Source organism: Phyllostomus hastatus, unplaced genomic scaffold, assembly GCF_019186645.2.
Source record: "Phyllostomus hastatus isolate PE091 unplaced genomic scaffold, TTU_PhHast_1.1 phas_contig_86, whole genome shotgun sequence".
NCBI lineage: Eukaryota > Metazoa > Chordata > Mammalia > Chiroptera > Phyllostomidae > Phyllostomus > Phyllostomus hastatus.
This window is the reverse complement of record NW_025333977.1, coordinates 82,187,072-82,212,852: the sequence shown is the minus strand read 5'-3', so window position 1 is coordinate 82,212,852 and position 25,781 is coordinate 82,187,072. Positions and strand designations below refer to the sequence as shown.

Sequence of the window (25,781 nt, the reverse complement as noted above, 5' to 3'; positions counted from 1 at the left end):
TGCTTTCAAGCAGTATTGTCTCTATAACACTCATTTATCTGATTTTCCAACCCAAAGCAGACTAGAAAATACATCTAGAATGGAGGGCTGGAAGGAGATGGCTCACAAAAGCAGGGCCACCAGTGAGCTATGACAGTGAGAGTGGGCTGCAGCTCGGCCTGTGGCCGTTAGACTGAGTGGTGAGGGGCGAGGCCAACTTTCAAGAGAAGTAAAAGTGTATTACTGAGAAACTGGAGCATTGAGTATTCACAAGGATGACCCTGCATCATAAGAGAAAAAAGTGAGATAAGCATACTCCCTTTCAGAAAACAGGGATACATAAATGTTTTCTATTAAAAAACAACGTAAAACATATTTTATTGCTTAATGAGTCAAGTTTATGTAATTAAAAATATATATGGGACATTTCATTTCCCAGTATAGCTTTTTTGTTATTCTCTTAATAATTTAGAATAAATTAGAAATGGTTTTGTAGTGACATTACAAAATCTATCCAAAATTACTCAAACAAACACCTTAAAAGGAAGGATATTTATTCTTGAATATTTTTTAAGCTCAAATTTCCTAAAATAAAGATACTCTCTGTCACTGACCATAGTTACATATGTTATGATCTGGAGTGAGGCACAGTGCTCATATTTAGCTGGTTTACTGTTTACTTTGTAATGCGTCATTATAACTGACCAAAAGCATGCTACAGGAAGTTGTTAGTGTGTTTTTTCATTGCTTATGCAACTTCCAAGTAGAAAATGTTCTTGAGACCAGATGGTAAAGAACAGTCGATTGCAAGTTCTATTCTCCAGATGTATTGATGTTTTATGTCTTCTTGAAGCCAGTTCAAATACATTTGTGAATTCAAGTCTTGACTTTGAGTAACCCTTTCACTTCTGCTAGCTCTTATTTCAACTGACAAAGAATCGGGCTAGAATATTTAATTCCCTCTGCAGCCAGCTGTACCGTGGGGTGGCAATGCCATGCCACATAATTCAGCTGAGTAAAAGTTCATCACGCGCTTCCATACACGTCCAGGCACCGTGCTGCCGTGACTGCTCCGTGTTTATGTGCACAGTACTGAACCTCTCTCCAACGTTGTCCTTTTCCAAAGTGCACTTGTTAAAGACTTTTTTTTTAAAAGACACTTACCCAGTGTTTCTGCTTGGCATCTAGGTGTTTTTTTTTGTGGTCTGTTTGTCTGTTTGTTTGTTTGTAATGTGCTCAGCAATTTAGGAGTTTGCTGGAACACAGATGAGTTAAGATAAAAAGCTGTTTTTCAAAAAAAAAGCCTCTAGTAAGTAAAAATGAAGATACTATATCTGAATGAAAGTGAAAAGTTATCCCCTTGTATATTTTTAAAGCTTCCCAAACCATCCCCAGCTCTCAGCCAAATGTAGCCTACCCAGATTGTCTTTAGGAAAGTAGCGATTCACAGAGATTCGCAGTTAACCATATATCAAACTGCACACTGTCTTCAGTCCCTGCTCACAGCTCACCATTTTAGAATGTAGTGAGATATGCCAGAGCCCTACCATCTGTTTAATGGGCTAATTATGTTTGCCACATGCCTACTTCACGGGAATACCATGAGTGAGGTTGCCAAACATCATACAAATATATATGTTTGTATATATAGATATAAAAATATACACATAAATAAAATCATATACATATATAACACATCCAGCATTTCTGAGTTTCATTCTATCTTTTGCTATCAGAATATATTACAGCTCATCACATAAACCCAGCTAGGGACTGTCAGAGTTTATTATAACGCATGTCATGGCCGTCAGACTGAGGGGTGCTGGGGACAGACACTCAGATTCTATATGCATACCTCTGTCGTTGCCCTTGTTAGCTGTGCCCTGTTTCTGTTAAAATCTTGAGATTTTAGCTTCATAATTAAGAGAAATTTTATGATACTTTGTTGTTGTATCCAATGTTTTAACTCCTTCTTTTGAGAAAGGATATTTTTTTCCCTTATTTAAAAAAAAAAAAAGTCAGGCTATTTCTATCTCTTTCATACAAGACTAGAACTTTTTAAAAAAGATTTTATTTACCTATTTTTAGAGGGGAAGGGAGGAAGAAAGAGAGAGAAACATCCATCAGTTGCCTCTCACAGGGTGCCCCAACTGGGGCCTGAACCCACAATCCAGGCTTCTGCCCTGACCGGGAATTGAACTTTGTGGGATGACACCCAACCACCTGAGCCACGCCAGTCGGGGCAGGACAACAACTTTTCTTTACAGGTCTATGACTTTTCTCTTATGTACCACAGTTTCTATATTGGGCCTGCTCTAAATGCTTGCCTGTTTGTCCTTTTAGGAGGATGCTGCAACTCCTAACAATCTTTTTCCCTGGTGTTCCCTAAGCACTTTCTGGATAAGTATTTTTCACTGGCTCCCATTATCACAAGGGCTAGTTATCACTGCGAAATTATCCCTGGGTCTCAAGTTAGGTCAACCTAAGTAGCTTCTTGGATGTAGGTGGGTCTTGAAAGACACAGGTGGGTCTTGAAAGACAAGAGGGATTTTAAGCAGTAAAGGGAGGTAAACGAAAAGCACTCTAGGTGAAGGGAATTAAACTGGCAAAGGAACAGGACAAAGATGGAAAGAGCGAGTCACCAGTACCTGGAGTGTCTGGTCGGGATATGATATAAGCTCCCAGTATTGGGTGTTCCATGGGGCACCTTTGTCTGTGTAAAGGTAGCTCAGCAAGCACAAGCCTTCTTGGCTTTGAGGATGTCGTGACCTAAGAAATATTGGGAGAAATATCCACACCAGACTGTAAATCTAATAAGTATCATTTTCTTTAAAAATGAGAAACAGTAACAATATATTAAACTATTATTGCTGTAACATTTTATGTAGTCTTTTGTAAGCTACAGAAGAATTTTTAAAAGCTTTATTTTTTTACAAGTGTTAGAATGTCTTCATATACTGCCTTAACTGAAGTAAATTATTCAGACAGAGCTGTTTTGTTTTATTTGTTTTGTTTTTCCAGCTTTATGCTTACCAGGGATTTCACAAATGAGTTGGAAGAGGAAAAAGAGCCAGGATGTAAATATAGAAGTAACCCCGTCAGATAGGCTTGCGTGAGCATGAACAAGGGCTCTGACAGGATGAGGAAGAATCCTCGTCAGTGCCAGAACGGCCATGTTCTTGTCTTCCTCGTGGAAGTCTGATTCGAAAAGAGGCACTGGTATGGGAAGAAAGCGAGAATTAGTCCCCTATTATTTTCCCATGTATGTAAGGAAAAACGACTTGCACGTTTACTATGTGACTTCTAGAACCCAGAAACCTAAAACCTGATGCAAACCACACAGGCATATCAGGACATGGCAATGTATGTACCAAAACGAGCCGAGTTGGAGGCAGAGGGAAGGTTACTTTGTCACCTGTCTTATTTACACTCATTGAATGTTACAACTGGAAAGACTCTTAGAGACCATCCAATCCAAGATTCCCATTTGGCATGTGAGAACGGTGAGACTTAGGAGAAGTCTGATGACTTGTAATATCATGCGACGGTTGGCAAACGTGGCTGGGGACACCGGCCTCCTGACTTACAGTCGGATGCCTTCCACCCACACCTCGCTGTCATTCCTCCCGTTTCCCTGTAATCACTGCTGAGAACTTGGACTTTGCCTCATCCCACCAACGTTGCTTTGTGTATCTTGATTGTCAACGAGCTCCTCAATGAATTGCTTTGGATTAAAGTTTATTTTACAATGATAAACTGTCAGATTCTTATAAATGATACCAAAATTAGGATGGGTTCTCAGAAGCATTCTGAGTATTCTATATACAAATACCAAGAAGCTCACAAGATAAACATGTATACCTCTTTTTCACCAGGATCCTATCATTCCTATAAAAATGACGTGATTGTATTGTTGCGGTTTTTAAGGTTTCTGGAGTTCCAGACGTTTGTTGGAACATGTAAATAGGTCAGACCAGATCTGCTCGTTTAACCTCTCGAACTGTGCCTGAGACGCTCTTAAACTGCTGTGCCTGGGGAAGAAGTCGTTCCCACCACTGTCAGTATCTCCAGTTCCTTCTGTTACACTGATTGCCTGTTGGGCGCAAAACAAAGCTGTGCTTGGTGTTTTACTGGTATTCTGTCCCATGATAGAGGAGGGAGAATATGATGAAAGTCTGGCATAGTCCAGCTCCCTTTCGTGAAGTGAGTCCATCATTGACAGCAGGCATTTGATAAATGCTTACTAAAAGGATGGAAAAAGCATCCATGCTTTCTCCTTTTCAAAAAAAGGCTCCGTTTCATTTGAAAATTGACTGTAAGCTTCTGATACAATGTCATGTGGTTTGTTGCACCACAATGGTTATTATGATCTACTTGTCAGCAAAAACCCAGAAATACTTACTGTGGCAATGGAAGATAATGTAATAACCCAATTTACATTTTAAGTGTGTCTGACCCACCAAGTCCTTGCTCAGGTACCAAACACAGCACTGTGAAGGAACTAGCTGACATAGTGCCCTGAAATTTCAGGTGCATGTAGTCACCTCACAGATGCACAGCTAGCCTGGTTTTTGAGGCCAAGAGAAGGAGAGGAGGCCAATTTCCCACTATTCTAGAAGCAAGAACCACTCAGTAACACATTTACAGGAGTTAGAGGGAAGAACCTTTTTTAAAGAAAGCTGTTATCTCATGGCTGTTTTTATCAAAACATTGAGTCTATCAGCATTCCAACTGTAAGAACAATTTAATTCACAAAGCAAATGAGATAAGCGGAAGAGTCCGGCCCCATCAGCCACATCCCACCACCATGGTCCTCTTTTCTGTGGGGTGATTTAGTGATCAAGATCCCTGTTGTTCTGCACTGAGATGTTCGTGGGGGAAAGCTCGAGCTCCTCTCCTCCAGAAACCACGTCCGTATGGCTTATAGCAAAACCACCAGAGGGCAGTTGTAGAGGTTTCGTGATCCACTCCAGCCAGGTTTGCAGGTGGGGATAATGGAACCTGAGCAATTTCCCTTCCTCTTCCTCTTCCTCTTCCTCTCTCCTCTCTTCCTTTTAATTCTTTTTCTTTCTCTTCTTTCCTTCTATTCAAAACTATTTTGTTTACTGATTTGGAGAATATTCCAAAAGGAAAGAGGCAGCATAAATCCTATTTTGAGGGAACACACAATCATCTTGACATGTAACTATATCCATATGCCTTTTTCTATTTCTAAACAACTGTAGAGCGTGCGGAATAGCCCAGGTGCTGGTCTTCAAAGTGGGTGTGTTCTAAGACATTCTTTGCTGAAGCAACCTCCTTCACTGTTTCATGTTGTCGAGCAATCAAAACAGAGAAGCAAGTTTTCCTTCTGTGGTCCTAGCCCAAATGAGTGGCAGTGTTTGGCCTCCATCAGTGATGTTCCACAAAGCCCTCCCTCTGTCCAATATACATGGTGTCTAGGGCTCCTGGGAATGCACAGTCAAAACAGAGAGCCTGCCGCCATGGTTCTTAGTGAGGGACTGGTGACATGGATGTGACAAATTTCTGTTAGTGTTTTCCTCACCCACCTTTTAACTTGCTAGCTAAGACCTATTTTTTTCCTTAACCAAATTAGTGGTTTGAAGAAAAACTTTTCTTCATAATTTTGAGTCATTTTTTTCAGACTGTCTTATTATTTTGCATTTTGGTAATCACCTTAACAGGTGGCTGAGTGGGGATCATGTCTGAAAAGACCTCACCATGTCTTACAAGGCAGAAATTATTCTCATGGGAAAAATACAAGTATTCAGGTGCAGGGCTCTCTCTACCAAAGAAAGTGGCTCAGATAACAGTGCCTAATACCGTATAGCCTGCAGAGTGGGTCTTCACAGCCGTGCTTTCAGTTCCTTTTCACTTGCTGGAATTTTATGCAATGACTGTAGCCAAGAACCTTTGGAATAGCTCTCTCTGGTCATACAAAAAGGAGAGGAGGAAAAAGTCCTTTGGAAAGTATGCCTTGTTGGTACAAGCTAGTGGCCAGTCTAATGAAACTTCTACCCCACTCCCAACCCCCTCCCTGCACCTCCCTTTCCGTCTTCGGGGTTTTTATATGTTAGAGAACACATCTGTCTGGTGTGTTTGGGGTACCTTGATATTTCAAATACTTGGAAGAACACTTGTTTTCTACACTTTATTAAACTAGCTCAGTTAAACATATTGGTCATCAGGCCGTGTGATGCACAATTATTCAATGTATTTTAAAATCCAAATAAAAATCAATCGTGCTGGCCAGCCCCTTTCTCCCTCTGCCTCCTCCATCTGTCTCGCTTTACTGCGAGGCACAAGGAGTAGCGCGCGTCTGCGTCTGTGTCTGTGTGTGTGTCTGGGAGGAAGACAGACTCCCTACCTGTAAATGGCTTGCTATTATTAGACGTTCGGTTACCAGGGGTTATGTAAGACAATTGAAGCTCTGTTTTTTAACAGAGACATGATTCATGCTGCTTGTAGTAACAGTAACCACCTCCAAACGAGACAGAAACCAGACGCAGACAAAGGCTGGAGAAATCAATGCCGACTCGGTGCAGCCATTCTGCTGATACCCTCTGCCTTTCAATCAGAGCACTTAGGTTATCAGGAGAGGAGGCTCCTCCGAATTCTGGGTCTTTTCTGCCTCCTGGGGCTGCCAGGTGAAATCATGTGGGCTGAAGCTGTGTGCACAAGAAAGCTGGGCCTCAGGGGCAGGGATGTCTGATCTCCCTCCCGGGCCTCCCCAGTGTTTCAGACGCACCTGGAGGAACAGTATTGGTGACCTCCACTGTGGCTCAGAATTCTCTGTATGTTATACTCAGAAAGGCTGGAACCTGAGTGTTTGGCTCAGCCACTTAACTAACTTTGCTCAAGAGATGCTCTGCAGCACTGCTGGAAGAGGAGAGGATAGAGTGGGATTTGAGCTGGTGCCAGTGCTTTATTACAGCTTCTCCCAAAACCTGAATGGAAGTGGACTGGCTGTCAGCTCCCACACACAGGGAACTCTCCTCATTCTTCCGGTAGTCATTCTTGAGACTTCATTGATTTAGCATTTCACAGAATGCAAAGCACTCTCACATGCATCAGCTTGTTTTAGCCTCATGACTTCATGAGATAGGCAGAGCACACATCATTAACCAACACCGTGTTGCAGGTGAGAGGTTGTGCAGCACGATGGTGATTATGTCATTTATTGATTCCTCGCCTGTGATTTTATAGGGCTCAGAAAACTTAGTGACTTGACAGCAGTCATACAGCTAGTTCTTATCAGATCCAGGACGACAATGCACATCTTGTGATTCTCCATCTAGTGCTCCACCTCTAAGATTTGCCACAAAGCTTCTTGGCAACTATGGCATTTTGGGGGGGAACCCCAGGATTTTCTACTGAAAACTGGTTTTAGATGAAGTTTCTCTGCTCATAAGCTGGGCAACTGAAAACTCCCTTTCCCACCTCAATCTCCTCATCTATGTAACTCATGATGGGGAGGACTCATTTTTAGAGAGTGTCTGTGAAACTACCACACAGCCTTCAGTGTGTCTAAATCAGTGTAAATCATTGCCAGTAGTATCCGCCTGTCTCCTCCGTGGGTGACGTGCAGGAGAGAGATGGAGAGATCTCCGACTTCACCCAGAACACAAAAGTAAACTCTCTATTTTTACTACCAAAAGAAGAAACTAAGATACTTTCCTGCAGAAAGTGCCCTGGCTCTCAGAAAACCGTAGCCTTGACCCAGTGGGCGGCAACACATCCAAAAGGTAGGCTACCCTTCATTTTCATGCCTAAACATTCGAATTGTCCAGAAAAGCAACTCTAAACAGGAGCATGACAGAAAAATATCTAAGCCATTTAGCTTTACCCACCCAATAACCCCCCTAATAAGAATTCCAGTTTTAAAAATACTTATTTATTGGTTACTACTACCACTAAATACTACATTGTTAGGAATTTTAACTAGGGACCAACACAGAATTTTCTGACACAGAATTTGTAGCATGATCTTACTATTTTCATGTGTTATATAATATAATCTAAATCTATTTTAAAGTAAACACAAATAAACACTCTCATTTATAACTAGTTTTTAATTAAATCTTTTGTTTGAGTACTAGTTTTTATCCAGGAAGGTAGCGAAATACTTCACAGACTATACTTTAATGAAATGTATTTTCTCTTCTGCTCACACGTGAAAATCATTTATTGTAGTACTTTTAAGGAAGAAGGGCTCTATGCTGCTCTCTCACGTAATAACACTCCCTGACTAGGCACCACAAGAACAAATTTCCAGTTCTAGCCTCACTGCAAATTCATTATTAGGTAACATTAAGTCCCAACTTCAGATAACATCTAATCTGAAAAACACAAAGTTCCTTAATATCTGGATGTGGCACACTCCCCTGAGATATATGCCCGCTGTGTGCCCATAAATGCAGCAGTAAAAGGGCTTCATGGGAAAGATGGAGTTCACTGCTTGGGGGTTACAGTTTGTGCTAGTAGCAGCAACGCTGCCTGGGCCTCTCCAGTGTCGTGTGTCTCTAGAACACAGGTGGCAAACAAGGCCCACAGGCCAAATCCAGCCTGGCACCTTGTTACTACCTGTGGCGGTACCAAGCTCCTTGCCCCTAGTTAAGGAGTAGTTACATTTATACAGACCTAAAATTACACTCGGCCCTTTGAAGGCAACCCCAAGACTGATGTGGCCCCCGGTGAAAATGAGTTTGACACCCCTGCTCTAGACTGACCCCGAGAGAGAGAGGTCGGAATGGGACGAGAAGGCAGGACAGCACTCTGCAAGTTGTTGCTGCATTCTCTGTATACCGGGCACAGTGATAAGCGGTGGATCCTTGCACCTCACTACCCCTGACTTCCTCGTGGAAGAAACAGCCTTTTCTCTTTCATCAGGTTACCACGATTTAATGATCACAAATGGTAGTCTCGTCATTACACAGGCACTTATTCCAGTGGTTCCTTTCATGAGTCCTTTGATGTTCCTAGGTTATTTTATGCTTCTCCCCATTTGGTGTCAACTAGTGCAAATTCTTATTTGTACCTGGGAACGGAGCTGCCTTTGCTCTCCAGACCTAGCCTTTACCTCTCCAAACACACATACTACCACTTGTGAAGGTGAAGACAGTGACGGTGAGTGGTTTTTCTTCCCGCCAGGGTGGTGGTGCAGACCACCCAGGCCTGCAACCTACTAAACTGTGCCAATAACTACCGAAATCAACCTCTGCTCTCCCAGGCCCCAATGTCACCCATCCTGTCTCTGGCGACCTTTAACGTAGTTATGACCCTGTGCTATGCACAAAGGGCTATGCTCAGTGCTGTCTGAAATTCACAGAACAAGTTCCACATCCCAGAGAATTTACAGTCTCACCAGTGATATAGAAAACAGGCATTGAACTGTAGCAATTTATCTAAGTGCTAAACGAAGGTCAAAAGTCGATATGGGCCGAAGCCATTTTCATAAGAAAAAGTTTCATAAGGAATACATGACCTAATATGGGCCTAAAGGAGGGGAAAGGCCTAGATGAAAAAAAGGTGTAAATCACATTCCAAACAGCCAAAATGGTATGTTCAGGGGCTCAGAGATACAAATGTGCTTTATAAGTTAACTGTTTTGGACCAGATGGAGTATTGATGGGAAGGACATCTGAGAGGGCTTACTCGACATAGATTTTACATACCCAGGCTAAAGAGTTTGGAACCAGGAGAAATCCATTAAAGCATCTTTTCTCTAAGCACATTCTAAGGTTAGTAAGTGTTCCAGCCCTGGCCAGGCAGCTCATCCAAATATGCCAGGAGTTCAGGATCAATCTGCAGTCAGATGACACACAAGAATTGACCAATGAATGCATAAATAAGTCAAATAAGAAATCTGTGTGTCTGTCTGTCTGTTTCTCTCTCTTTCCTGTCCTCTTTCTCTCTAAAAATCATTAAATAAAAAAAAATAAGTGTTCCACTAAAATGGGTGGGGGTACAGGGGAGAGGTCTGTAATCCATTAAGTTTGGACAATGCTGGGGTCTTCAGCACCTTTAATATACTTATGTGCATTATGAGTTTGCAAGAGGGACATAGAGTATGCAGTATTTCCTATATTTGTTTGACCAAGGAACTTTTTTTGAGATGTATCTTGATGTTCTAGTGTTCTGTAGAACTCACTTTGAGATATACCACCTGGAAAGATTTAGAAGGCCAGGAGTTAAAAGCAGGGCAAAACACTATATCGTGACAAGTAATCTAGTACCATCCACTACGGAGAAGAAGATACCACTGATGGACCCAAAGGGAAGGATAAAGATCCGAAGTACAGAGGATAACCTCCAAGATGTGTAGAGAATGTAGAAAAAGGTATAATATATCTTGAAGAAACAAAATGATGAAAATTTAGTGATACTGGAGAAGGAGATGAGAGCCAATGACTTTGCCACACTGGGTGGTCGAGATCCCCTTACTAAGGCAGGAGGGAATGTCATCAGCTGAAAAGAGAATGGAGAATGGAATTTGGTAAAGTAGGACATATTAAGAGAAAACTACTGTAGGCGTGTACTTAGGAACAACACAAAGCAGGAAGGAGAGTACAGATTACATGCATGTATAGGGTTTTGTACTGAGAAGGAGGGGATGGGAAGTTTTGATATGAATTCAAGGTTGAAGAAAATAAGAAGAGGCCAATATATAAAAGGTCATGGAAAAGAAAATTCAGAGGGTTATTGAGACCAGTGTTAATGTGGTTGATTAGGGGGTTCAGTCAGACTGGACAAAGACATCCAGGAAAGCCACCAGGGGTCTACTAATGGGTCAGGTGGAAAGAGTAGATTCCTTAGGCATTAAGGAAGAGGCGTTCTCAAACTGGGGCTGGAACACGTAAGGTTGAATGTGAGGTCTTGAAAGAGCAAATTGGAGTAAGAATTGGGGCTAAGAAGTAGCTGGAGAAGATGGAGGTAAAGCTCTGCTTAAAAGAAAAAAAGATAATGTGTTCTGGGATTGACGTACCAATCAAAGTAGAGAGAGAAAACATAAATGAAGTGTAGGAGATTTTGGAGAAGGAGGAAAACAGGTTCAAGAAGGTGTTAGAGGACCATGATGGGGAAGCTCATCTAAGCCTCTGTTGAGGACCTCACATGAATAGGAGTAGAGTGAGGGCAGGAGATCAGTGGTTCAGTGATCACAAGCTACCTGTAGGTTAGATGTACAGCATCACAACTAAAACCTGTCTTTTGAACCCTACTTTGCTCTTCTCTGGCTTCATGATCTATGGCAAATACAGTTATATAAAGTTATAACTTTACCTTTCCTAAGCACCAGTGTCCTCATCTACAAAATTAGAATGTAATTCCCACCCCCAAAGGGTAGTTATAAGACATAAAGTTAAACAGTGTATGAAGAGTGCCCAGCATGAGAGCTGCCACACAGTAAGCATTTAGTTAACGACAGCCAGGTTAGTGTGGTGAGGCAGGAAAAGGTAAGTGATGTTCACTTTGGGGGCAGGGACAGTGTGTCCCTCCGTATGATGCCATTTCAGTGTTTCTTGGTACCTGGTTTTTACCATTTAGGCACAAACAGCAATAATTAGTCCAGAAAATATACTCAGGGCAAGAGACAAGGTAATATATACCTGTGATAAAACACCAATAACATGCTGCACCACGAATCGTGCTCATGTCGGGATCCTTGTTATAGAGTTGAAAACAACCCCAGAACCAGAACCCGTGGCAGGCTTTCTGACAGGAAGATTCCAGAGTCAAATGACTTAGAGAAGGGGTTTCCATCATCAGGTATCCAATAAAACCAGAAAAATCATCATCATATGTGTATATGCATTATGTATATGCATGTACATATCTCACCCAGTCCCCAAAGATCTCTTATTATAAAAACAAGAGTCAACTGCATCTGATAGCACTCAGGCTCCTGGGATGTGCAGGTCTTCTAAACAGAGTTTGTGAATCATCAAAGAGGAATCAAGCAGTCTCTACAGACAAAATTAACATAGATTTAATGTGACAAACGGGGACCTTCTATTGGCAGGGCCATCTGGGGGCCTTCAAGCCATCAGAGGTATTTCTTCTGGACATGGGTATTAACTAGTGGCTCATTAAGGAGATAAAAATATTTTAAGTAAAAGATTGACTGTAGCCTTGGAAAGCTAAAGCTGGGACTCCAGATTAGTTTGTCTGGCTGTGATGCCTGTGGTACCTTCTTCACTAAATGGTTTTCTCACCAGTTTTCAGAGAGGGAGATTAGTGATGTAGACTTGGGAATTCACTTTAGGTAATTAGTTAAAAAGTTAGAAGTCAAATAGATTTCTTTAACAGGTATAATGGTTTAACAGGTTGATGAGCTACTTAATTCCCACATCTTTCTTCTCAGGGGACTATTAGAGTTTTTAAGGGACCTTACAAATCATAAAATCCATCTCCTTTTCCTACAGGTGGAAAAAATGACCTAGAGATGAAATGACTCATCCAAGGTCATCTAGCTAGTTCTGTGGTTTTATTTTCTTTTTTCTACTCCTAGTTTTTTTAACTCTCCTTCCTTCTTTCTGTCTCCAACATTCTGTTCCCCCACAGCCACATCTCTGCTGATTATTTTTTGGACTTACCCTTGCTGTACGAAATTCCCTATGCCTTAAATTATGAGCTGGTGGGTCCTTGACAATTAGTAACCCCTCACCACTAATTCTTCACTACATTTGGGACAAAGAGAGGAAGGAAGTGGAACAATTTTAAATTTACTGTGATCTTTGAGACAGCTTTATCCACACCTGGGAATTGCTGTTAGACAATTAAGGTTAGTAAAGCTCATTGAATTTCTCAGAGGAAAGGTGTTATTTGAATTATTACCAGATAATTATTGTTAAAAATAACAATAATGGAAAAAATAGAAACTTTACATGTTAGAGACATTATCATTTTAATTTCCAGTGGGGGGAGGAAAGCCCCAGGGGACATAGAAATGATATTTTTAATAATGTACTCTATGCCAAAAACTCCTTGAATTCTGTCTAATGCCTGATGACCTGACACACTGGCCCAGAATCAGAAGCCAGTTGAGCCTTGTGAGCTGTTAGCCAAGTTATTCAGCTTAAACTGCTCCTTCGGAAACAACCCTCAGTGGGAAGGTGAGTGTCAGACGTAAGACCTGTGGTACCCAGACCAGTGTCATCAGCATCACCTGGGAGCTCGTTAGAAATGCACAATCACAGACTCCATCCCAGACATGCTGAACCAGAACTCCCGGATGATTCATTTGATCACTAGAGTTTGAGAAGACAGGTGTAAGATAGATGAGAAGACTGTTCTCATCTTTAGAAAAGAAGGAGCTAGGAGGGAGCTATACTTACTGATAATTTCTGCAAGAACCCCGTAAAGGGTTTCTTCACCTGAGGCCTATGCTCTCAGCTCTTTCAATGGCTCTGAACTGTCATCGAAACAGCATAAGCATCTTTCCTGTGCTGAGATCACAGTGGGAACTAGAAATGTGCGCATGCTGTGTTGGAGCAGTTGGTACAGAGTGAGAGAAGCACAGATTTAAAGTCAGAGGAAAATCTGAGTTTGAATTCCAACCTCACTGTCCACAGCCCTCTAATCTTGGAGAGGTTACTTGAGCTCTCTCAGCCTCACTTTTCCTCATCTGCAAAATGGGTATGGTAACACCTGCAGGGTGGCATTTCTGTGAGGATTAAATGAATGCATTTACATACAAAAAATGCCTGGTGCAGTCCCTGACAAAATTTACAGGCCTAATGAATGGCAATTATTATTGTAACTATTATCTTTCTGTAAGCTATAGTCACGAAGTCACTATCTGTTATGTTATAATGATTTGGTGTGATTTCAAAAGGACGGGAAGGGCCATCCTGCAGTGAGACCTCTGCAGAAAGTCCCTGACAGTGGTGTGTGGCAGTGTTACATAACAGTTCTGCTCTCTGAGGGCTTCTAAGACAGAGCTGCTAAGATGTCACCGGGAAAACAGGCTGCAATGGAAATGGCCCACAGTTCCCCTCTGCCCCTGACCCCACCAAGTGCCTTCTAGCTGGGTTCCAAGGGCAGATTCGTTATCACAGGGATGAGGTAAGAGGCAGAGGGAGCAGTTCTGGGAAGGATGTGAGGCCCCAGCAGCCTCTCAAAATGGTCTTTTGACTTAAAAACTGGCTATATTGGATATGGAACTCACTGAAAAAGAATAAATATGAAACTTCATGAAGTCATTTCACTGAGTCCTTTTTAGGGGAGAACCACCCTTTAAGCAATAAAACATGACCTGCCATGCAGCACTTCTGATTAAGAGACCCTCGGGTGTGTGCTGAGGCAGGAGGGGAAAGGAGAAGGGGACAGGTGACAATTTGCCAAAAAATGAAAGGGAGATCGTAACGGCAGGCTGTGAGACTGAGACAGAGGAATTTAATGAGAGGATGGAAAGATTATGTCTCCATTTAATTATAAAATGCACGATTTAAATCAAATGTTAGGCATATTTGAAATGTACAACACTCATCTAATTACACAATGGATTTGTATGCATCTAGGAGGTTTTTCACTACAATGTACTAGACATATTGATCGGTGATTTCCTTTATTATTTTAATGTAGTTGCCAGGGGGAGACCAGATGAGGCAGCTCTGTCTGGTGAAGTGCTGATAACCTTCCCAGCCCTCTGATGGTTTGGTAAGAATGATGGAGAGCTCTTGAGCCCAGTTTTACTGTTTATGTGGCTACTGGAGTGTTGAGAGTTAATGGACATTTCAGTGCATAGCATGGCTCCACCACAGTGGCTGAAAAGGATATGATTAACAGCACCAAGTTTTTCCTCTGGTGAGTAATGATGAGTAAAGTGCTCACCTGGGAGGCAGAGGAAGTCTTGTAGCACCGAAGCCTGAACTTCTGTGGCCAAATAGGAACTACTGAGGTCTCCTAGAAAAAGTTAGTTTTCTTAACCCAGAGAAGCTGAACCAAACATATTATTCCCACAATATGTTTGGTTCAGCTTCTCATCTGTGGGTGAGAGAATATGATTCTGTCTGAGGATAAAGATAAGATTAAACAATTAATGTTTCTTCTACCAAAAGAGAACAGGAAAGGAAATCAGACAGACATGGGAGCAGTCATCTGTGTGTTTCTACAAGTAAATTAGTGATATAATGAAGGAAAAGTAAGTAAAAATTTAAACTCATAAATATGGGACAAAGCTAGGTTGAAAAGAAAGTGTTGATGTGGCATAATAGCAGAATTGCCAATAGCCTCTGTTTCTCTAAGGTAATGAATTTAACCATAAAATTACTGTAGCATGTTTGTACCAAGAACTTCAGCTGAACCCACTGCTTTTCCAAAGCATGAGAAATTTCTTCATTCTAGTTTTCACCCTGAGTTTATCACCCCAGTGGTATTTGCAATATTGTCATATTGTGTCTGCTGGTATGTTTAGAAAGGTTTGCTTCCATGCTTTTTAAAATCTACCTCATTTTTAAAGCATTATTTAACTATAAACAGGTATTTATTTGTTTGGTTTATTAAAGGGAATTAGTGAAACAAAGTTTTTTTTATTTTTTGGAACCTAGTATATCCTTGCAGGGGGTGCATTCCAAACCCTCACTCTCTCTTGTCTAGTCTTTGCTGATGGTCTGCTGGGCCCCTGGGTGCTGAGCAAGCACTAGGAGATATTTAGACACTTGTGACTTTTTATATAAACTATCATTGCTCAGCCAGTAACAAGGATGTGGTGTTGAGTAAGTCAGTTCCCTTAATCTCCTCATCTGAAAAATGAGGGGGGTGGAGGAGATAAACTCTAAGGTCTTTCCAATTCAGTCTCAGTTTCCATGAAGAGTCAAAAATCTTTTTTTCCCTTTAAATTCAGTTCGGCATACATCAACTGAGTGCACGACCTGAGTGCAAGGCATTGCAACCACAAGGCACTCAAAGTAACATTGTCTCTGCCTCCAAGGCACTTATAGAAGGGGGAGATAAACTACACAAAAAATTATTAGAGTCTATAGAATGTACAAAAGGCTTAGTGCATAAGCACTTAAGGATTCCAGAAGGGAACCTTCCTTTGGCTAATGCTTCATAAATGAGTTGGCATGTGGATGACCCTTAAAGAAGCTGCATGAAGACAGTGGGAAAGGGAGGGAACTCCGTGTGTATGGTGGGAATGAGGAGGACTTGGCAGCAGTGGAGAATGGACTGTAGAGATAAGAGTGGGAAATTAGATTGGGGCTATATCACAGGGGCCTTGAATGCCAAACTGAGAAGTAAGCAAAAGAGCAAAGAAGTAGTACATTTAGAATGGTCCTTTAGAAAAGTTAAGTGTTCGTATTGATAATGAAGGATGAGCTAGTGATAAGGAGCATCTAGAGAAAGTGAAGGCCATTAGGAGGGCCTCACAGAAACCCTAGGAACAGGTGATGAAAGGGTAAGTCAGTGTCGGGGTAGAACACAAGTATTGATTCAGAAAGCACAGCCTGGGTGAAAAACCACAGAACTTGGCAGCTGATGAGATTTGGGGAGTAAAAGAAAAGGGGGCATTAAAGATGACTGCTCAATTGTAGACCCAAGTTACTGGATGAAGGTGATACCAATGGCAAGAAATGAGAAGGCTAGAGAAGGAGCATGTTTTGAGGGAAAGGCAGTACATTCTGTCTTAAACTTTCTGCATTTCAAATGCCTGTACAGTATTCGATGGAGACATGGGCTTCTCAAAGTTAGAGGCCCCATCTTATTCATCTTTCCAGGTGCCTATATAAACACTGAATGAGTGAATGAATGAATGAATGAATGAGCCAATTGCTGCAGTCGTTTAGAATGTGGGTCTGGAGCTCTGCAGACAAGCAAAAACTAAAGATAGCAATGTGGGTGTTCTGTATGCAGAAGTGATTGTCGAGGTCATGGAGGGTGCTTGTAGGCAAAGCCTGGGGAGAGAATCTTGAGGAATATCTAAATTGAGGAAGAGGGGAGAGAAGATCAGCCATTGAGGGAGGCAGAAGAGGGAACTGAAGGCAGGAGGAAAGTCAGAATAATGCAGGATCCCGATGTGAAGGGAGGAGAGTTTCGGGAATCAAGTGGTCATTTAAGCCCAGTATGGCCAAAGGGGTGAGGCCTGCGAAAAGGCCTCTGGGTGTGAGGCTCTGAGACAGATGGCAGTCAGTTCCGTAGCCCCTACAGCTGCACTCCACAGGTCGGAGGATATGGAGGATACGGAGGAAATTGAGACTTTGTAGTGAAGGGGGGAGAAAAGGTAAGAGCCCAGAAGCATGGCCCTGTCAGTGGACATCTGGAGAGTAGGTAAGAGCTGAGCGCTAAAGGCGGAGAGACTGCAGTGGAATCAGGAACACTGGAAGAAGGGTGGGCTGTGGCAAAGCTGAAGGACACTGCTCCCACTTCCCCCACCCTTACCTCCACCTCAGCACCACAAAATCAGTTCAGCCTGCACCAGCCAGTGCTGTTGAGGCTGTCACACCCTGCAGGCCATCAGGCAGAAATGCTGAAAATGGAACCTGGATGGCATCGTCTCCAGTCCCCCTTCCCTGACTCTCCATCCTCTGGTGCAAAGGGGCACACCCCGCCTCTCACCCACGTCCCACTGTTCTGTCTCCATCAGAACGAATGATCACTTTCACCTACTCATTTAACAGACTGATTTTTGTTTGTTTTTCCTCTGATCTAGATGCAGTCACTCTCTGTCCCCTGCCCCAATGAACATCTGCACTAGGCCCAAGCCTTGGAGTGACTTACCTGAAGAGTGACACCATTTATTTGGAAACTACTGTGAGTACCTTATGCCTCCAACAAAAAACCTCTCTAGTTCACTGTTTAATTAAAACACACTCGCACACACAATTGCAAAAGCAGGTGAAGTTTTAGACGGCTTCATCTGCTGGGTGCAGCAAGGTCATCAGCCTGAGCCCCCCGGTGCCCACAGCAGTTCTCAGCTCCCAGCCTGCAGTCGCACCTGTGCAGCGTCATGCCCCCCTCTCCAGGTGGCTGAGCTGGGCTGGTTCTGAGCGCACCTTGCAGGCACTGGTGCTGTTCTGCTTAGTCATCTGCACCTCTACCTGAGGCTCCTACCAGCTTGTTCACCTCTTATCATGCCATTGTGCCACTCTGTTGAGTGTCACTAGAGCTTGTCATTTCATGCCACCCTAGTCAAATCGGGGAGCCCGCTTTCCTCACCCATCTCTACCTGCCTGCTCTCTGAGCTGCATCTCGTGCTTGCCCTGTTGCCTCCTTCCTACTCTAGGGGACCACAGCCTGCCCTCTGGGGCTCTGGGTTCCTTCAACCACATCTCTCAGCCATTGTATCCAGCTCAGCTGTGCCCTCGGAATGCATAGCTCTGTATACTGGATTTAGTTTCCTCCATAACAGGCATTTATGCTGGAGGGATACAGCCCTTGCAAGGCAGGGTGCAGAGATAAGTTGGGCTAGGAGATGGGATGCCTATAGGAAGACGCTGATGAAAGATTGACATCAAGCGTTTATTAATCATTGCTAACAGTAACAGATAAATATATGGATTTGTGTTTCACTAGAAAAGCCAGTGATTTAAATTATTCAAAGGTTATGCATGCAAAATAACTCAATTGCACATTTTAAAACAAAAACTCATTCTATTTGTTGTATTCACAAGTTTTCCTTTACGGTATGAGGCAGCTAATGGGATAGTATTTGACAGCAATCTGTTACGGGAAAACGCTAACCCTGGGAGGCTAACATCCCTCTTAGGCTTCAGGTCGGACTTTTCATATTTATATTTTCTGTGTCTTTAGCTATTCTGACAAAAATCAACCCCAAAGGGATAAAGCCAGTGTTTTTGCTTTGTTTTGTTTTGTGTTGCTTTTTCCTTGAATGTTTTAAGTCAGCTTGTAATTGATGGTAGCGGATGTGTAGGGCATAGGCAGGCCGCCTGGCCCGAATGGACGTGGGGGCCGTCAGAGTGCTCTGCAGTCTCAGTGGGTTCAGATGACGGGGGACCGAAGACATGACATAAGAGTGTCTTCATTTCCTACGTAGGCAAGGAACTTACTTTTGTGACCACGTTCATTTATCCTTAAGTTCAAGTGCAAGGTATGCCTTAGAAAATCTCACATGTGCCTGGTTCTCTGAGTTTTTCTTCATCACAGAGTGACTGTGTTGTGCTAGAGCACAGCTGTACCAGGATGCAGACAGGCTTCAAAGTCTCTGTACCCTTTGGCAGAGGACAAAGTCGTTAGCACTCCCACCTTCCTGTGCTACAAAGAACCCAGATCCAGACCCAGAAATCAGAACCTAAAGTTTCCTGAAAACCACCAGGCAGCCCACAAGTGAGCGTCCACTTCTGCCATTGGAAGTGTTTCCCCTGTGCAGATGCCAGTGCCTGCTTTCACACTTCACAGGTCCTAGCGAATGGACAGATTGGGTCTAATCCTTGTAGCCTCTGCTTTTCAGAAACTCAGCTCCTTCATATGTGAAAGAGAAATAATAATAAGACTTAAAGACACTTGCTGGGTGCAAAAAGCAATAAGGTGATTAAAGTATAAAAAACATGGACTAATTACAAAAATGTGTCCCTTCCTGTGGGTTGACAATGCCCTGGGCCAGATCTCCAGGCTTGGGGGTGGGTAGGAAGGGGCAAGTGCTAGATTTTAAAACCTGCGCACTCCTATACCACCCAGACAACCGTGCTCAATGGTCCTGCCTACTGACCCAGACTGTTGTGGAAATTAAAGGAGGGAGTGTACAGGTGGTGTCTGGCACAGCAGAGACGAGTGTACTTACTCAGTCAGCTGAAATGTATTGGACATTTACTGTGTGCCAGGCACTTTTCTAGGCACTAGAGTTATGGCAACAAGCAAACAAAAATATCTGCTTGCATCAAGTTTGCGTTCAGTTTTCTTCTCCTATAAATGGCAAACAGACAAAAAAAAGTATGTGGGTGCTAAAAGAGAACTGTTTCATTTTACTGTGCTGCGTATTTCATCCCAGACAGTGAAATTAGAGGAAGAGGGTGAAGGAATGGAGAGGGAAAGAACAGGCAGGCCTGTTAGTCTCCTGCCGAAACCCCAGAACCATTCTCTGCCCTGATTTGTGGCCCAGGAGGCTGTCTTCTCCTCTGGCTTCCCTTCCACCTTGTCCTAAAGGAGACAACAGGGAGAGATGTGAGAGTAGGAGGAAAGTGAGGTCACAGCATGTATTACTCCAGCCTCCTTCCCAACTCCAGTTTGGACTCTACTTAGAGAACTCCACACCTTTCCTTGCTCCTTCAGTGTGAAAAACACTGATTGGTTGCCTTCTCATACACATCCCAACAGGGGGTCAAACCCACGACCTGGGTATGTGCCCTGACCAGGAATCAAACGTGCAACCTTTCAGTCTGTGGGGCAATGCTCCAACCAACTGACCTGCGGGCTAGGGCCAGCTTAACAGTTTTAAGCTGAGATTTAACAGCTTCCCGCCACTGCTACTCCCTGATGCTCCACCTTCCCTTGAGGTTCCCTTAACCTCGTCTGTACCTCAGTGTACAGCCCTTTCATTAAACTCTCTTCAGTGAAAACCTTTGAGTGTGCCATCTGTTTGTTGCCAGGATCCCAACTGATACAGTGAGGGAGAGATACACTGAAAAACACTTTAAATGAGCCTTGCCAAGAACGTTTAAAAAATTGAGAGAATAAAATGTTTTAAACATGAAAACATCTTAAATTGATCTGAGAACATTACACCAAGTAGTGAAAGAACAAATTGTAAGAACACGTGATGAGAGAGAGTACCAAAGGTTGGTTTTCATGAATAGACCATCGTGCTCATGTTTGATGGGCTTCCATAGGCCCAGTGAGGCTTGTTTGACCCCTAGCATCAAGAGCAGCTCTTGGCGTGGCAGCAGCAGTAACAAACCCGTGGACGGAAAGAAGGTGTCAGGAGGGTGATGCAGTAAGATGAAAGTGCTCAAGAAGAGATTGCTTACCCTAGCATTCCTTCCACCTTGGCTACAATTACCATGCACTTGCCTCTGCCCAAATCTAAATGTTAAGAAAGATTACTAAGGTAAAGAAAGTGCCCCACTGTGGCTAGCCGAAATGACAAACCACAGAAATGATGCTGTCTGTGAAAAGAGCTACCACCCTTGGGCACTGACCATGTGTTGGGACTGTGCCAGTCACTTGACATGAATTATCTTACATAATTCTCACATCAGCCCTTGAAGGTAGGTATCGTTATTTCTACTTAGCAGATGAGGAAACTGAGGCCCAGAGAAGCAGAGTAATCCATCTAGAACACACGGCTCCTAGATGGTGGAACTCAGTTCTGCCACCAGGCCCTGGGGGGCTTGTTTCCACCTGCCCTGTACCCCCATCCCCAAACACTCTACTAAGCTTTTCCCAATGTACTGTTGGGAAAGAGAAAAAGATTGGCGGGGGGGACAGAGGGGAATCATTGGTCTAAATTATCTTGATTTAATGACTAGGTAATTACTAATCAAAAGGAGGTTCTTACTAATTCTTTTCTATCCAACCAGGCTGATGAGTGAAAGGCATGTTAATGTGCAGGAGAGGGTGGGAGCCCAGTGAAGAGAGAAAATTGGGAGAGGGAGATAGAAGAGAGCACTCTTCTCTCAACAGACCCTGGAGACTGATAAGAGCTCACACAGATAAAATATTTATTTTCCATATGTTGCAGAAAGCATTGCCATCACTGTGTGTGCAATATGTGCAAAGAAGTGTGAAATATATACATCAAATGCCACCGATCTGGTTAATTTCCATGCATTTCACATGCATGATACCTACCATCTCATCAATATGTTTTAATGCATATTTCTTTCCACATACAATATGGTCTAGTACTGAAAAAGCCAACATCTTTCTCACTGCTATGTTTCAGCCTAAAACTTGTTGCTGGGGCCGGCACGATGAGAGTTAAAAACCAGAAGGTCCTGCTGGCTAACCCAGCTGCCAGTCACCTAAAATGCCTTTCCAGTTCTTTTTCTCATAACAAAAATGCTTGCAGTGGGGAGATGAAAATATTTTTGTTCTCTTTGGACAATTGAGAGATACTCGGTCAGAATGGTCAGAACTAACTGTTGAAAGGCAGGTGCCTGTGGCCACACTTTTTTTTTTTTTTTTTTGAATGCTGAGCTCCCACCAGTGTGGCAGGAGGAAGTGCACAATGATTGGTCTGTTTCTCTATGGAAGTGTTCAGGGTACGTCCAGTTTTGCTTTGCATATATTTACGAAACATCTGCCCTTTTCTTGTTCTTAAATCCTTCCCCCTCACCAGCCCCCTTTCCCCTTTCTCCCAGTTTCTTTCTTTGTTGTTGTTGGCTTGTCTAACTTTTTCATTGGAGCTTTCATTTTCCGGTTGAGGGGCGACTTCATCAGAGTGTATAATTTTAACATCGAGGGAGGGAAGGAGGGAAGAAGGGTGGAGGGGGGAGACACACACACACACACACACACACACACACACACACACAGACACACACACACACAGTGTGCTGAGAACTGAAAAGAAAGAAAGAGGCTGAACGGCCAGAGCTTGGCAAACCAACCTTTGGCATGGTGACCAGGAGGAAGGTTCTGGTCTGGTCGGGAGTTTGCCTCTTTGAAATGCTGTCTGGAGTCAGCCGGTATGCTGCTGCTGCCCTCTAAAGGCTCCAGGGAATAATGTACTGCCACAGAGGCTTGGAGAGACTGGTCCTTAGATACCGGGTTTGTATAATTCTTTTCACACAACCAAAGGAGATATTCTCAATTAATTAATGTAGGAATTGCTCTTTACCCCTTAATAAACTGCAAACTGCAAATTTGGGGCCAAAATAAGAACCTATGCATTTGTAGACAAAAACTGAAGCTATATCTCAGTATTTCTCAACTCTGGACAAAGGAGCCCAAAAGGACTATTAGAGAAGGTGAGATGGAGAATGAATTGCTTCCAAAGGCAGTGAGTGGCTCTCTGTTATCTGTGCAGTTGGGAAACAGTCCAGTGGCATACAGACAAGTTAGGCAAGTGGGGGTACAAACTACTGAAGGTTGAGTTTTTCATATTTTCTATCCATAAAGGTGTCTCCAATGCCTCTGCTCTATAAATGTTCCCCAAAGGTGATCCTTGGGATAACAAACAGGAGGGTGTGGTACACGATGTCAGGTAGGAAGCAGGATCAAATCTAGGGAAGGAAGCAAGGGCATTTACGTAGAGAACAATACAAGTTGTGCACTCGTAAAAAGAAAAGAGTAATGTTGGCCACGCACTCACGTTTGGAAGAGGGCTTTAATTCCCTAAAGCACACATCTGAAACTAGCCTGGGCCTTGTCGTAGAGCAGCAGAGATAAACATTTTTTTTCTGTTAAGTGATATGTCATCAGTGTTTCATTCCTGTATTTAAATGAATTGTGAGGATCAGCCGAACTTTGTGAGCAAAATGGCCCTACTTTTACCAAGTGCCCTTCATGGACTCAGAGTAAAAGCAACCACTCAAGGTAGATTTCACTGCTGTATAAAGAGTAGGAAACTTAATGGGACTCAGACTATGACTATCCTCAAACTATACTTTAATTTCTGCTCCATTTCATTTTATCAACAAGTGTGTATTGGATGATAGCTATGTCTACACTCTTTGGCTTAACAGTATACACTAGAGAGCAAATTCTGGAAAGGCAAAAACCAGCCTTGTTTTAATCCCCTAACCCATGCTGGCACGTCAGAGTCACACAGGAAGTATTGGGAATGAATACGTGACTAATGGGTAGTGGGAGGGGAGGAAGACGGGAACAGCGCACGAACACAGGGAACTCAAAACCGGCAAGGACCTTTCCTCACCCTCAGAGAGTTCGCAGTGTCATAGAGGAGGGATAAGCACATAAAATAACCATTATTGAAACAAAATGTAGTGAGTAAAATAAAGGAAGAAAAAGTGTTTTGGGATGTCAGAGAAAGATGGAAGGGAGGAGAGTTTGAGAGAAAGAAGTCCTATCTGGTAGAGAGAAATCAACAGTTATAAGATGGAGACAACATTGAGTAAATATAAAGGATAAATAGGACTTCAACAATTGAAAAAAAGGCATTTAAAGCAAGAGAAATAATTTGAGCAAGGATGAAGATTCCCCAGGATGTTCTGTAAATATTCAAGAAATTTGAGGGTTCAGTATGGCCAACGTGTAGGGCATGGGAGCTAGGCTAGAAGCAGACGTGGAACGCACCTTGAGGGTCAGGCTGATGTGGCCGCCTCAGATGCAGAGAAGTGGGGCTGCAGGAGCCATGGAGGTGGAGAGCCAGAAAGTAAGCAGCAGCCTAAATAAAGTGTCCAGGTGATTGGCAGTGGAAATGGAAAGGAAAAATGGATGTGAAAAAACATAGAGAAAGCAGAGTTTTCGGGTCTTGCTGACTGACCCTATGGCAGAGGAAGGTGTGTGACCCATGGTCTCCAAGATGCTGACAGACAGTGGTGATAGAAATGAGGACCTCAGAGGAGGCTCTGGTTTTCATAGAGAAAGAAAAAGGAGTTGGGCGCTGGAGACTTTCATCTTGGGGAACCTCATTAAACTGAAAACCAGAAACCAGGCCTTTGGGGTCTGTGGAGACACTCAGAATTCGAGGTTAGTTCCCCTGTCACCCACTCAACAAACAGTGGGTAAAGCATTCCAGTTTGTTCTTTCTCTTGTATCAGCTTCCTCCAACTGAAAAATACTCCTAAAAGCTTTTCCTCTGTTTTCATCTTTACCTTGCCATCTCTGCCCCACACCCTCTGAAAAAGCATACTTTATTTCACAACCTACTGGACCAGAAACACAGCATGGTAATCGTAACACCATATTCTGTGAGGGCATATTTAACTATCGAATACAACAAATTCCAATAGAAAATGTGTATCAAGTCCATTGCCATGCTTATAGAAATGAGGGGAACATGGAAACAATTCTATTTACAACAACTTCTGTACCACACATAATTTTCTACCAAAATATAAAACAAAGCCCTTTCTCTGGTCACCATGCATATAATGATAGAAAAGGGCAGAGAGCCAAGGAAACTGGGGGGAAATTTTAGGGTGTGATTAATAATCGAGAGTGGCTGAGATCTAGGGGTACATTCAGTCTAAACTAAGTGTTTATTCATTTGTATATCAGTTGCATTGTCCAAGGGCGAGAACAGTGGACCTGACCAATAGCTGAGCTCTTTCTCTTCCTATTCCTTACCCCAAATAACGTTTAGCAATAATTATTCTCTAACTCTCTTTACCCATCCCTTTGTCACACCTCAAACACACAGTCACACTCCTGTGCTCAAGAGTCATGCACTAGGTCAAAGAACAAAGGGAATCTTAAGCTTTGGATGAGTAGTGAGTTTGGATAGTCACCCATGTGACACCTTCCCTTTACCTTTTGGGATCTAAGCTCTTCTTTTCACTTTTCCTTTGCTACTTCATTAAAAACCTCCATCACTACCCCCCGTCATCTGTACAGCCTGCAGATTTAGATTGTGATTTGAGATTATGTGTAGATCTAAAATAAAATCTAATGAAACTGCAAGAAAGTTGAATGTTCATAATGTGTTCCATGCATAGAAATGAAAGCTGGAAGGAACATCTAAGGCCTTCTAATCCAAGCCCTTTATTTTACAGATGAGGAAACTGAAGCCCAGAGAGGTGAAGTGAGGTGCCCAAGGCCACACAGCAAGTTAGAGGCACAGCTAGTACCGTAGCTCAAGTCTCCTGACTCCCAGTCCAGTGCTCCTCCCATTACTCCACGGGTCCTGTCTCTAAGCTTCCTGACAAATGCTAGAACGGTAAACACCCACTAGTATTTTTCCAGACCATGTTAAAACTCTTAAGGGGGGAAGAAGGATGCTT

General features: G+C 42.9%; 1 protein-coding gene across 7 annotated transcripts in view; it reads left to right on the top strand.

Moving 5' to 3' along the window:
• ZBTB20 (zinc finger and BTB domain containing 20) overlaps window positions 1-25,781 on the top strand; it is a 798,652-nt gene that overhangs the window by 700,228 nt on the left and 72,643 nt on the right. For all 7 annotated transcript variants that reach the window (XM_045852096.1, XM_045852097.1, XM_045852098.1 and 4 more), the window contains 2 exons: window positions 17,630-17,730; window positions 25,554-25,717. In XM_045852096.1, the coding sequence (XP_045708052.1) occupies window positions 25,707-25,717 (11 nt within the window). In that variant the 5' untranslated portion in view covers window positions 17,630-17,730; window positions 25,554-25,706. The remainder of the gene's footprint in view (window positions 1-17,629; window positions 17,731-25,553; window positions 25,718-25,781) is intronic.